This window comes from Malus domestica, chromosome 13 (assembly GCF_042453785.1).
Source record: "Malus domestica chromosome 13, GDT2T_hap1".
Lineage (NCBI taxonomy): Eukaryota > Viridiplantae > Streptophyta > Magnoliopsida > Rosales > Rosaceae > Malus > Malus domestica.
The window spans coordinates 13782492-13797463 of NC_091673.1; the positions used below are offsets into that span (position 1 = coordinate 13782492).

General features: G+C 40.3%; 1 protein-coding gene across 1 annotated transcript; it reads right to left on the reverse strand.

Moving 5' to 3' along the window:
- Positions 1-46: 46 nt before the first annotated feature.
- Positions 47-13895, reverse strand: LOC108170496 (uncharacterized). Its single transcript, XM_070811277.1, has 5 exons — positions 13762-13895; positions 9031-9202; positions 7564-8841; positions 6667-7392; positions 47-226 (listed from the first exon to the last, which is right to left on the reverse strand). Exons 1-5 carry the CDS (start codon positions 13893-13895, stop codon positions 47-49), a joined length of 2490 nt encoding a protein of 829 aa, XP_070667378.1.
- Between the last annotated feature and the right edge of the window lie 1077 nt (positions 13896-14972).

The following is a 14972-nucleotide window of genomic DNA, read 5'->3' on the forward strand; positions in this document are numbered from 1 at the left end:
ACCCCTGTGGAAGTCAACCATCAATGGGTGCCCCCAACACGGAGGGTCATTTGCCCTCGACATGGGTATTCTTGTTAAGGAGCGAGTTGCTCATCGAAATGGCGACCAACATGAGACTTCTCTCAACCCAGCTACTTCGACCCGAAGCAGGAGTAATGAAGGAAGACACATCCTTACAGAAGGAGTGGAAAGATCGAAAGCCATCTTTCGCAACTGTCGAGACTTCCTAAAGAAATATCGAGACAATCCCATCCATGTAAGCTCGAAAATCAATGATCCAAGGGTCTCTGAAAGACTCGATCCCCTCCTATGTCCCATGATGGCTACCAATTTGGGGAAAGGGCAACAAGTCCTAGAGAAACACGAAGGTATAGGTGACTCAAAGATCTTCCAACAGACATACCTTGGAAGTCAGTACGGTGAGTCTAGGGAAAAATCACATGCTCTTGATCAAACATTCCTACTTCCAAGATGAGATGGAGATTTACAAAAGAAAGCTCTAGTGGTACATGACTCCACTCAGGACCCTCTTGTCCTACAGCTCCTTAAGAAAGTAACAAGTTGAAAGCCGAACGACAAGCCGAGATACCTAATTGGAACCAACCTAGGCCTGGCCCTCTTACAAGGAGGATCCTCGACACCCCCTCCAAGCAAAGACAAAGCAGAAGCTTGGCTTGCAACTCTATACTGGAAAGAAGGACTCGATTGAACACCTTAACCTCTTTGAGTCCACCATGGCATACCGGATGCATATCGACGAAGAGCGATGTCTTCGCTTCCCCTCCACCCTCTCTAGTGGAGCTCTAAACTGGTATTGCCGTCTTTCACCTGAGACGGTAGACTCATTTGAGGAATTGAGGAAACTGTTTATTTCTCAAGACATTTTCAAGATCGATCGCTTGCACTCTGCGAATGATTTGTACACCATTCTGATGTGTAAAATAAGTTAACACACAAAATTAAACCCTCTTTTTATCAATTGTAGTAAAGTATGTAAGTAGGGATCGTTCTAGGCCGGGGATTAGGAGGGATTGCTAAACACTTGAAAACTGACTTAAAAACATAAAAACAAAATTTAAAACACTAAACTAGACTCAAAGAATGCAAAACTATACTTTAAAATACTTAAACAAACATAAAACTCAAAACAGCAACCTAATGACTCAAAACTGCCTACAAACCACTTTCTGGGCAGTTTTGAGAACCTAACAAGAACTTGGACGAAGTTGGATGAAAACTTGAATCAAAACACTTAGAAACACAAATCAAAACACTTTCTAACTAATCTAAGACTTCAAAATAAAGGGGGATTTGTTTTGGACGAAAATTGAAAACAAAACAGAAACTTTAAAACAAAACAGATTGTAAAACGTTTTTGGATGAAAAGGATGGATAAAAGGCTAGTTAGGAGGTTCTTCTCCACACATGACACACTTGCAAACAAAATGATTTTCAGTTGTTCTTTCAATAAATTATGAAACTCAACACCCCAAGTTAATTAGATACGCTTAAATTAACCTTCAAGTTCTCCTTAAGTTAATGAATTGGATGGAAAAGCGCATACAACAATTCAAAGCATTCCTCAAAGGTTCCTTACGTGATGAGCACAATAAAGATACAATCAAGAATCATGAAGCACAATGAGAACTATAAGTGTTGACGAGGCATTCGTTACTATGATGAGCATGAAACTAGTGCCAAGAATTCATTCAACGCGATCGTTTTCAAGCGATCTTCACTACTTGTGATTATAAGATTGTAACTAAGCGTGCACTCTCAATCAACATACACAAATAAGTTATCAATCAAGTAGATGAACGAATTGAATCCGCAACTTATGAAATAACAACTGAATGTAATCAAATCATATTGCAAGCATGTACATGGTTTCGAATCACCCCCCAACTAAGGGGGTTTAGTTCCTCATTCTTGCAATACAAAGATACATAAAATTAGACATTAAAATCAAAGGAAAGAAAACACCTAAAATGCTCCAACTTGGTAGCAAGTGCATCCAAGATTCCTCCTTTCCCTTGCTTGCGGCATGAAGCTTGTGGACAGATTTTTGGGTGGATTTATGGTGTAGAATGGATGGGGAATTTTGTGGAAGGGTTTAGGGTGAGAGTGGAAGAGTGTTTGATGGTTGGGGAGTGGTAGAGAACTAGGCAAAGAGGGTGGAAGAAGGTGGAGTGGCTGTTATGTTTTCTAGGCACTAGAATGGTGTTTTTGGGGTGTTTTGCTTCCTAGGGTGTGTATGGACGAATTTCTGTGATAAAATGATGAATATGGGGGATTGTTCTTTGGCCAAGGGGTGTAAACATGTATTTATAGGCCCCCAAAAACCTTAGAAAATCAGGTTAGGTTAAGGATGAAATGCATGGTAATTTGTGTGTGTGGTGTGCAATGGTCCAAGGGTGAAAATGAAGTGATGATGCAAAGTGTGAAGGGTAAAATGGAGTGGTCTTGAAGCTAGGGAGCATGAATGATTGTGTACATTGCATAGAGATGGAAAGGGAGGTGAAAATGTGTCAATAAATGGGTCAAAGGTGCAGCAACATGTGGTACACAAGGCATGGGATTCCAAATGTGAATGATGAAGCATCAATTGGTGCATGTAATGGATGTAAATGTTGTCTAAAATCTAATGAGTGAAGGGAACAAGAGGTATCAAGCAATTGAGTGTAATAATTAAATGAATTGAAGCATGAAATTAGAAATTATGTAGGGGACAAGAGTGATCAAGCATGGCATGGAATCCAAAGGGAATTCTATGTGGTTTGCATGGCAAGGAATGCAAGTTGGGGTGACAGATTTTTGGGCTGTTTTCTTCATCTTTTGGACCATAATTCTTCATATTCTTGGCCTCTTTAGTTCTCAAATTCGTCCATCCACTTGGCCCATGCATTTGCTATCCATTCCAAGCCCGAAACATGCTCCAAAGGCCTCCAAAATGCATCTTCTTGCATACTTTGTACTTAGAGTCTGAAAACACACGAAAATGACTTTAAACATTAAAATAACTAAGGAAACACGACATAAATGCACAAGAACAAGCCAACTAAGTCGCATAAATATGCTCCTATCAAATTCCCCCACACTTAGCTTTTGCTAGTCCTCGAGCAAAACAAAGAGATAAAACGAAACAAAACAAATAAAACACAACCTAAACCTTCCAACATTTGCCTCAGGGAATTCCAATGCACATGACATGTTAAAAATCATTATCCCCACAGATTTGAGTCATCTTTACACTTAAGCACATACTTAATCATAGTCACCACTTACTAGTTCACAATTAATCAATTAAAACAATGTTTTTGATGTAGTAACATGCCTTAGAGAAATCACTCAATTCCTTACAAGATATGCACTCAATTTTCACTCAGATTTTCTAACTACACACCCTATACTAGTTATATGTGAGAAGATTGATGTAGATATGAAAACGAACGCTCACATATATGTATCACAAAGAAAGCAATTTCTGGAGTTAATAAGCATGTTTAGATATGATCTCATGAATGGAATGCTACTACTTAAATGCGAGAACCAGTGACACCATATGCTCATACCAAATTCAAACTCCACATATTGAAACGCATGACACTCAAGATGAAGTTAAGGGTTGTAGCGGGGCTTGGGGTGATGGCTAACAAATGAAGGATAAGGATAACAATCGTTCTTAAAGCAATAGCAAGTAAAGTAATGAAATTGAAACTTAGAATTCACTTAGATTGCAGAAATCAGCTTTTAGACACGAAGGGAAAATTCAAGCAATAATTAGGGCCGAATTCTATGTTTTGGACCCTTTCTTCAACAAGCAGCACTTTAAAACTCTTTTTTTTTTTTTTTTTTTTTTTTTTTTTTTTTTTTTTTTTTTTTTTTAACTCTTCTTTTCTTTTCAACAAGCATAATAACTCACACTTCCCCCACACTTGTTTTCTGCCATACATTAATCAAAAGAAATTCAATTTGAATCATGTTTTACTATGCTTCAAGAACAAGGGTATGGATGGTCCTAAACTAGGCTAGGTAAGGATAATGTGGTTTAACAAAGAATGTAGCCTATCAAGGCTCAATGGGGTTAACTTAAACATATAACGATATGGGATACATGGCAGTTTGGCTTTGGTGGTGGTAACTACACAACTTCATCTTGAATATGTTTTATGCAAATCAATAGCATGCTTTGAATGAAATAGGCATGAGTTCTAGCATTTGGAACTAAATGATGAAACGCCTTCTAAGTAATAGCCAAGCAAAGAATAATGAGATCATGCAACGACTTTAGAAAACAAGAATGCACAGATTTTAACTCTCCAAATAAACGTTTAAGCTCAAGTCTCACAAGGTTATAGCGTTAGTTTGAGTTCTTTCCTTCAAGCATGTTACAAAAACTAATTTTTTCTTTTATGATTACATGTGATTTCATAAGTTATAACCACAACCACGCATAAATAAAGAGTAAATCAAACTTTCATCCATGTTTATAACTCTCTTTAACAGTCATGTAATTACAAACCGAATCCTCATCATTGTGTTGGAAGGTACCCTAAGACACAGATAAGCGCACAAAAACAACTCTTTTTTTTTTTGAATTTTCAAAAACAATTTTTCAAATTTTTATGAATTTTCGGATTTTTTATGTCAAAACACACTGAAACACTCCAAAACAGCTTAAAAAAATACTTAAAACAACAAGGAACAACACAAGAAGTAATGGGTGATAAATTTCTACGAATTTCATGCAAAACAATGGTTACCCCCCCCACACTTAAATCAAACATTGTCCTCAATGTTTCAAGCATATACTCACACAAAAAACAAGCAAATAATAAACGACAAATAAACATGACAAATATGGCAAAGTAAAAACCAGACAGAGTAGAGTTTAAGAACGCAAATCTGGTTTTGGAGATAGTTGATCTTGTTGACTTTCCACAGCTTTGATCTTGAACTGGATTGGAATTGTACGGCGAAGCTTTTCTCTTTGGCGATGTTCCAATTCCTTATTTATTCTCCAAGCAGATGTGGCAGCTTCTCTAGTTCTTCATTTCAGACTCATTCCGTGGCCCCACCGACTGCTGAGACTCCGCCGACTACTGCAATCTCTCCCAAGCAGCCTTTGTGAAGGCTCCCTCTTGTATTATGCTATGTTTCTTTATTTCCCAGTTTGCTGTTCATTTCCACGAAGTTTAATGTTAAAATCCTTTGCATATTTGTTAATGTTTCAAAATAGAAAGTCACAACCAAAAATAATTAAACAAGTAAGAAAATTGACAATCAAGCAGAATAAATGGGTTGCCTCCCTTAAAGCGCTTGCTTTAACGTCTTCCAGCCGGACGATGAACACCTTCACTTCTCCTTGGAACCCACGGCATGCAGTGGGATCTCCTCCACAACATGCTCCACAAAGTTCTCGTAGTATGGCTTCAAGCGATGTCCATTCACTTTGAATTCTTGCCCGGTTCTCAAGCTCTTAATTTGGACTGCACCATGCACAAAAAGATTAGTAACAACAAACGGGCCAACCCATTTGGAACGTAACTTACCAGGGAATAGACGAAGGCGGGAGTTGAACAACAACACTTTCTGCCCAATTTCGAAAGTCTTGCCTCGAAGCATCTTATCATGGAATGCCGTGGTCTTCTCTTTGTAAATTCTAGCATTCTCATAAGCTTCATGCCTTATCTCATCAAGTTCACTCAATTGAAGCTTTCGATGAATTCCAGCTTGGTCCACATTCAAATTGAAGGTCTTGATGGCCCAATGAGCTCTATGTTCTAATTCCACGGGAAGATGGCAAGGCTTGCCATACACAAGTCGAAAAGGAGACATACCAATGGGGGTTTTGTAAGCCGTTCGATACGCCCATAGTGCATCATCCAGCCGTAAGCTCCAATCTTTTCTATTTGGCCCAACGGTCTTCTCCAAAATCTGTTTGATCTCACGATTAGATACCTCGGCTTGGCCATTGGTTTGGGGGTGGTAAGGTGTGGAAACCTTATGCGTCACATGATACTTCTTGAGTAATGCCCCAATGGTACGGTTGCAAAAATGAGACCCTCCATCACTGATTAGCACCCTAGGCATCCCAAATCTAGAAAAGATATTAGTTTTCACAAAATCTGCCACAACTTTAGAATCGTTAGTTCGAGTGGCTTTCGCTTCCACCCACTTTGAAACATAATCAACGGCAAGTAATATGTAGGTGAAACCAAAAGATGAAGGAAAAGGACCCATAAAATCGATACCCCAAACATCAAAGATTTCAACAACAAAGATGGGTACCTGCGGCATTTGATCTTTTTGGCTAATATTACCTGTCCTTTGGCAGCGATCACATGTTAAACAGAAGGTTCTAGCATCTTTAAACAAAGTAGGCCAATAAAAACCACATTCAAGAACCTTAAAAGCTGTCCTTTGGGTGCCAAAGTGACCCCCACATGCATATGTGTGACAAAAACTTAAAATTGAGTGAAAATCTGATTCATGCACACATCTTCTTATAACCTGATCTGAACAATATTTCCACAAGTATGGGTCATCCCAAACATAAAATCTAGCATCCTTTTTAAGTTTATCACGTTGGAATTTGTTTAGGGTGCTAGGAACTTGTTTAGTCACCAAATAATTCACCAAATCCGCGTACCAAGGCTCACTTACCTGGATAGACATTAGTTGCTCATCGGGGAAGGTTTCAGAAATTGGCGATGCTTCCTTATGCACCATTCGACTTAGGTGGTCAGCCACCACATTCTCCACGCCCTTCTTATCCCGAATCTCAATGTCAAACTCTTGTAGAAGCAACATCCATCGAATTAGTCTAGGCTTGGCCTCTTTTTTTGTGAGTAAATACTTGAGAGCTGCATGATCAGTAAAAATAATAACTTTAGTACCAAGTAAGTATGATCGGAACTTATCTAATGCAAATACCACAGCAAGTAATTCTTTTTCAGTGGTGGAGTAATTTAATTGAGCATCATTTAATGTCCTAGAGGCATAATAAATAACATGAGGTTGTTTGTTCTTTCGTTGCCCCAAAACAGCACCAATCGCATAATCCGAAGCATCGCACATCAACTCGAATGGAAGGCTCCAATCTGGAGGTGTGATAATGGGAGCCGAAGTAAGAGCTTCTTTTAATTGCTTGAATGCCGTGGAGCATGCATCATCAAACTCGAAAGCCACTTCTTTTTGAAGCAATCGGCATAGTGGTTGTGAAATCTTGGAGAAATCCTTTATGAAACGCCTATAAAAACCTGCGTGACCAAGAAACGAACGAACCTCTCTAACCGAAGTTGGAGAGGGTAAGTGACGAACAAGGTCTACCTTAGATTTATCCACTTCAATGCCTTCTTCAGAAATAATATGTCCTAGAACAATACCTTGCTTAACCATGAAGTGACATTTTTCCCAATTAAGCACAAGATTCGTTTCAACACAACGTTTCAAAATTAAGGTCAGATTACTCAAGCAATGATCGAATGAATTACCAAACACGCTGAAATCATCCATGAATATCTCAATAATTTTCTCCACATAATCAGAAAAGATACTCACCATGCATCGTTGAAATGTCGCAGGGGCATTGCACAAACCAAATGGCATGCGCCTGTATGCAAAGGTGCCAAAGGGGCACGTGAACGTTGTCTTTTCTTGGTCCTCCGGAGCTATCACAATTTGGTTATATCCGGAATATCCATCAAGAAAGCAATAAAATTTATAACCGGCTAACCTTTCTAACATTTGGTCCAGGAATGGCAACGGAAAGTGATCCTTCCTTGTCATGGCATTTAACTTCCTGTAATCAATACAAACACGCCAACCAGTCACCACACGAGTGGGTACAAGCTCTTGTTCTTCATTCTTCACCACCGTGATCCCGGACTTCTTTGGAACAACCTGCACGGGAGACACCCAACGACTATCAGAAATAGGGTATATAACACCACAGTCAAGCAATTTTATAACCTCCTTCTTTACTACTTCCAACATGGGTGGATTAAGGCGACGTTGAGCCTCCCGAGATGGCTTAGCTCCCTCCTCCAAAAGGATGCGATGCATGCACGTGGTGGGACTAATGCCTTTGATATCCGCCAAGGTCCATCCAATGGCAGATTTGTGCTCCTTTAACACCCTTATCAACTTGTCTTCTTCTTGGGCCGTGAGTGAGCTAGATATGATGACGGGTAGTGTTTGATCTTCTCCCAAGAAAACATACTTCAAGTGACTAGGTAATGGCTTCAACTCAAGTGTAGGTGGCTGCACAATGGATGGAAGTAACTTGTTAGCCAAAACCGAATCTAAAATTGAGAGTGAAGACTTACCAGAATGTGATGGCAATGACTCGAGGGCCGCGACCATTTCAAACACTTCACCACAAGGAGGCACGGCAATATGGTCAGATTCCATGCTGTGGGTTGCTTGGATTCCCCCACACTTGTTTCTTGCTCCTATGCCGTGCACTAAGGCTATTTCAAGTGCATCGTCGTTCATTCGATCCAAATGTACCTGTGCCAAAGAATCAACAATGTCAATAGCGAAACAAGAATGGTCCTCCATTGGATATTTAATGGTTTCAGAAAGATTAAAACGAATAATGTCTCCATCAAACTCCATGGTTAATGTTCCCATAAACACATCTATTTTTGTTCTCGCTGTTTTCATGAATGGTCGGCCTAGCAAGATTGGCAATGATGGAGCATGGCTTGAATCCTCCATTTCTAAGACATAAAAATCTGCAGGAAAGATAAGATGATTGACCTGCACTAAAACATCCTCAAGGACTCCCTTGGGATAAGCGTTAGAACGATCGGCCAATTGAATTATCACGACATCCTGTTTTAATTCACCAAGGTTCATTGATGCATAAATGGAATATGGCATAACATTAATAGAAGCACCTAAATCTAACATGCATTTTTCAAATCTAGTGTTTCCAATTACACATGGGATAGTAAAGCTCCCTGGATCCTTACACTTTGGAGGTAACTTCCGTTGCAAAACCGCGGATACATTTTCACTTACCTTCACAACTTCTTTGTTTGAAATTCTTTTCCTAGTTGTGCATAATTCTTTTAAAAACTTTGCGTACCTGGGCACTTGCTTAATAGCATCAAGTAAAGGAATGTTCACTTGGACTTTTCGAAAGGTATCCAAAATGTCCTTTTCGCTTTCTTCTTTCTTCGATTGTGCAAATCTGCGAGGGAAAGGAACATTGGGCAGATTAGTGTTCGAAATCACAACATTTGGAACATTCTTACCTGAGGTGGACGGATGGGATGTCTTAGATGGCTGCGGCATGGGTGATGGTACCCTTGCCGTGGGGTAGGTGTTCTCATCTTCCTTGAGTTGTATCTTCTCATCTTCCTTGTTTCTCACCTCTTTTCCACTTCGTAATGTGATAGCCTTTGCAGATTCGAAGCCACCCTTTGGATTGACCACTGTAGTGCTTGGTAACTTACCATTTTCACGGAATTGCCCCAAAAATTCGGCCATTTGGCCCATTTGCTTCTTCAGCTCATTAACCTCCTTTGCTTGGTTCTGCATTCCCTGCGCCATGGTGGTTAGTAACTGATATGTTTTATCATCATTCATAGACGTACCTGGGTTAGTTTGGGAAGATTGTGCCTGAGGAGGTGGTTGTGGTTCCATTGGCCTTGGAAAGAAACCCGGGGGTTGTCGGAATCCACTTTGTTGGCCATATTGTGGTGCATCTCTCCATCTGAAATTGGGGTGGTCACGCCATCCCGGGTTGTATGTATTGGAGAAAGGATCATTCCTTGGTTGGTTTTGATTCCCATAACCTACAGCATTGGCCGATTCCCATCCTCCATTCTCAATTAATTGAGGGCATTGATCAGATTGGTGTCCTTGAATGGAGCATACACCACAGATTGTAGTTCCTTGCGTTTTGGGGCCTTCAACCAACTGCGATAACATAGACGTAAGGTTAGCCATTTGGGACTGTAACTCAGAAATAGAACTTACCTCATTGACATGATGTGGCCGTGGGGTGTCTCTTTGCCCAACACCTTCATATTGTTGTGCATTGAGTGCTCGATTCGCAATGAGGGTTTTGGCATCCCTAGGTGTCTTATCCACTAGAGCTCCTCCCGCGGAAGCATCCAACATTTGCCGTTCAAGTGGTAAAAGACCTTCGTAAAAGTATTGAAGAAGTAGCTCCTCCTTCATCTGATGCTGTGGACAAGAAGCAACAAGTGATTTAAATCGTTCATAATAAGATGGGAAAGATTCACCTTGGCTTTGCTGAATTCCACTTATTTTTTTACGAAGAAGAATGATGCGAGAAGTTGGGAAAAACTTCTCCAGAAACGCCCTCTTCATACTCTCCCAAGATGTAACTGTACCGGGAGCCAACTCGTATAACCAATCCTTGGCTTTGTCCATTAAAGAGAATGGAAAAGCCTTCATCTTTAAAATACTTCCGTCAACGGTAACCGGAGTCATACTTGAGCACACCACTTCAAATTCCTTCAAATGTTTGTTCGGATCCTCCATGGAAAGCCCATGGAACTTTGGAATGTGGTGGAGCAAACTTGACTTTAACTCGAACTCTTCGGTTTTACCTTGAGCAGCCATGGGATATTGGATACACAATGGTGCGACATTATCCAAACCTGAGGCGGCAAGCTCCTTGAGCGTACGGTTGTCCATGGCTATACCTTGCTCTTCTCCACCCACTTGTGCCGTGGCCTTCTCTTCAACCTCAACTTCTTGCTCTTCTAATTCAGGCTCGGGACTAGGAGGATTAGACTCTTGTAATTTCTTTTTCCTTCTCAAAGTCCTCTCAAAATCACCGTCAAAGTCGGAGATATGCTCACGAACAGGTTGTGAGCTACGGGTCATAAACTAGTACCTAAAAACAAAGAAAACAAAACAAATCAGCAACTTAAACAGAAACTTAAACAAAATACAATAATTCGAAAGAAAACAATCCAAGAGATTAGCAAAGTTGCTAATCCCCGGCAACGGCGCCAAAATTTGATGTGTAAAATAAGTTAACACACAAAATTAAACCCTCTTTTTATCAATTGTAGTAAAGTATGTAAGTAGGGATCGTTCTAGGCCGGGGATTAGGAGGGATTGCTAAACACTTGAAAACTGACTTAAAAACATAAAAACAAAATTTAAAACACTAAACTAGACTCAAAGAATGCAAAACTATACTTTAAAATACTTAAACAAACATAAAACTCAAAACAGCAACCTAATGACTCAAAACTGCCTACAAACCACTTTCTGGGCAGTTTTGAGAACCTAACAAGAACTTGGACGAAGTTGGATGAAAACTTGAATCAAAACACTTAGAAACACAAATCAAAACACTTTCTAACTAATCTAAGACTTCAAAATAAAGGGGGATTTGTTTTGGACGAAAATTGAAAACAAAACAGAAACTTTAAAACAAAACAGATTGTAAAACGTTTTTGGATGAAAATGATGGATAAAAGGCTAGTTAGGAGGTTCTTCTCCACACATGACACACTTGCAAACAAAATGATTTTCAGTTGTTCTTTCAATAAATTATGAAACTCAACACCCCAAGTTAATTAGATACGCTTAAATTAACCTTCAAGTTCTCCTTAAGTTAATGAATTGGATGGAAAAGCGCATACAACAATTCAAAGCATTCCTCAAAGGTTCCTTACGTGATGAGCACAATAAAGATACAATCAAGAATCATGAAGCACAATGAGAACTATAAGTGTTGACGAGGCATTCGTTACTATGATGAGCATGAAACTAGTGCCAAGAATTCATTCAACGCGATCGTTTTCAAGCGATCTTCACTACTTGTGATTATAAGATTGTAACTATTAGGTGAAACTCCCTCATAATCTAGCATTATATTCATGCATGAAAACTAAGCGTGCACTCTCAATCAACATACACAAATAAGTTATCAATCAAGTAGATGAACGAATTGAATCCGCAACTTATGAAATAACAACTGAATGTAATCAAATCATATTGCAAGCATGTACATGGTTTCGAATCACCCCCCAACTAAGGGGGTTTAGTTCCTCATTCTTGCAATACAAAGATACATAAAATTAGACATTAAAATCAAAGGAAAGAAAACACCTAAAATGCTCCAACTTGGTAGCAAGTGCATCCAAGATTCCTCCTTTCCCTTGCTTGCGGCATGAAGCTTGTGGACAGATTTTTGGGTGGATTTATGGTGTAGAATGGATGGGGAATTTTGTGGAAGGGTTTAGGGTGAGAGTGGAAGAGTGTTTGATGGTTGGGGAGTGGTAGAGAACTAGGCAAAGAGGGTGGAAGAAGGTGGAGTGGCTGTTATGTTTTCTAGGCACTAGAATGGTGTTTTTGGGGTGTTTTGCTTCCTAGGGTGTGTATGGACGAATTTCTGTGATAAAATGATGAATATGGGGGATTGTTCTTTGGCCAAGGGGTGTAAACATGTATTTATAGGCCCCCAAAAACCTTAGAAAATCAGGTTAGGTTAAGGATGAAATGCATGGTAATTTGTGTGTGTGGTGTGCAATGGTCCAAGGGTGAAAATGAAGTGATGATGCAAAGTGTGAAGGGTAAAATGGAGTGGTCTTGAAGCTAGGGAGCATGAATGATTGTGTACATTGCATAGAGATGGAAAGGGAGGTGAAAATGTGTCAATAAATGGGTCAAAGGGGCAGCAACATGTGGTACACAAGGCATGGGATTCCAAATGTGAATGATGAAGCATCAATTGGTGCATGTAATGGATGTAAATGTTGTCTAAAATCTAATGAGTGAAGGGAACAAGAGGTATCAAGCAATTGAGTGTAATAATTAAATGAATTGAAGCATGAAATTAGAAATTATGTAGGGGACAAGAGTGATCAAGCATGGCATGGAATCCAAAGGGAATTCTATGTGGTTTGCATGGCAAGGAATGCAAGTTGGGGTGACAGATTTTTGGGCTGTTTTCTTCATCTTTTGGACCATAATTCTTCATATTCTTGGCCTCTTTAGTTCTCAAATTCGTCCATCCACTTGGCCCATGCATTTGCTATCCATTCCAAGCCCGAAACATGCTCCAAAGGCCTCCAAAATGCATCTTCTTGCATACTTTGTACTTAGAGTCTGAAAACACACGAAAATGACTTTAAACATTAAAATAACTAAGGAAACACGACATAAATGCACAAGAACAAGCCAACTAAGTCGCATAAATATGCTCCTATCACATTCGCCAGAAGCCAGACGAGTCATTACGTATGTATGCTAGCCGCTTTAGCCATGAGTATTCCTGTTGTGTTGAGGCAGACGACAAGACTGCCCTCAAAGCCTTCACGGCAGGCCTACGAAACTGTTTCTTTAAGTACATAATCAATGCCAACACTTGGAAGACTTACTCTGAGGTGATGGCGCATACTTATAACCATGCCTCCGCCGAGGCAAGGACATACTAAGAGAAACCCTCAACAACCATCCCCTATAAGCAAGTGGGAAGTGGAAGCCAGACCCACCCAAATGAGAAGACCTCAACTTTCCAAACGACAACGGTGCCTCTCCCTGCCTTACTTAATACTTCACCAAGTCAACAGACATATTAATCTCAGGGCAAAAGGAAATATTTCCATCCTTACCATTCCCATTTTAGTAAAAGGAGTAAGGGACACTATCGCGATAACCAAGGGTATCGCCACGATAATGCCCGTCCCCACGCAGTCAACACAGTGGGCCAAGTACGTGTCAGGACATGCCCTACCCCGAGGTATGAGACATACACACCTTTGAACGCCACATGCATGGCCATTTACCCCAGCATAGCACACCTGATACCGAAGCCAATGCCGAGGCAGTCTGGTTACAAGCCCACTAAGAACACGGGCACGTTTTGTTGTTACCACAAACATAATGGCCATGACGGCGAAAAGTGTATCACCCTTCGTGATCATATTGAAGCTTTGGTGCGTGAAGGAAAAATTGATCGATTCCTCATTCACCATTCAAAGGATAACCGTAACCAATGCCAAGTGAATGTGATATATTCCATAAGCGGCGGCACACCCATATCTAAATCTTCTAATAGGGGTATGAAAAACAGCGAACGAGCTTTAAGGCTTGGCCACCAAGTGTTTCACGTGGAAGACATCAGGGGAGACAAGTATCAAAAGCCTAACTGGGATCCAATATGTTTCTACCCTGAGGAAGAAAGAGGTATCATCTACCCTTACAACGACCCACTGATCATGGAGGCTCACATAGCCAACTTTGAAGTAAGACGAATCCTGGTAGACACGGGGGCTTCAGTTAATATCATGTTTGCTGAAGCTTTCAGGGCACTTAATGTAGCTGAACATTTGCTCGATCACTCGATTTCTCCTCTGATAAGCTTCTCCGGTGATATCGTGCAACCTATAGGGAGCATACACTTACCTTTCACCATTGGTACAAGCCCTTACACATATACCATTACCACTAACTTCCTGGTAGTTGATTGCCCAATGGCATACAATGTCATTTTTGAACGCACAGGCATCAATGATCTCAAGGCCATGGTATCCACACATATGTTGTTAATGAAATTTCCAACCCCCTATGGCAATGGTTACATTAAAGGAGATCAACTTAGTGCACGGTCATGTTACAACACTTCGATCAAGCAACAACACCTGCTTGTGCCCAAGGAAATCTTTTCTATACATGACCAAGTCATAAAGACCAGCCTGGACGAAGCCAACTGGGATCTTCACAGTGGCAACAGTCATCCCGACGATCCTCGAGATGACTCTTTCACCCAGCAAGCACAACCCGCTAAAGAGCTGGATAAGGTTTCTATATAAAAACATTATCCAGATCGCATGGTAAAGATTGGCACCACCTTGTCACCACCCATTCGGTTGGCATTGATCTCTTTTTGGCAAAAGAAAACTGAGGTCTTCGCCTGGTCATACAAAGACATGCCAGACATCTCTCCAGATATCATATGTCATCGCTTG

What these genes read in the sequence shown, in the direction of transcription:
- LOC108170496 (XM_070811277.1), bottom strand. Translation starts at nt 13,895, where the DNA reads ATGGCCATTATGTTTGTGGTAACAACAAAACGTGCCCGTGTTCTTAGT. An exon ending in CATGCATGTGGCGTTCAAAG is followed by an intron (nt 9,203 to 13,761) that starts GTGTGTATGTCT and finishes TTTCCCTCGCAG; the next exon opens with ATTTGCACAATCGAAGAAAG. An exon ending in AGCAACTAATGTCTATCCAG is followed by an intron (nt 227 to 6,666) that starts GTAAGTGAGCCT and finishes ATATTTCTTTAG; the next exon opens with GAAGTCTCGACAGTTGCGAA.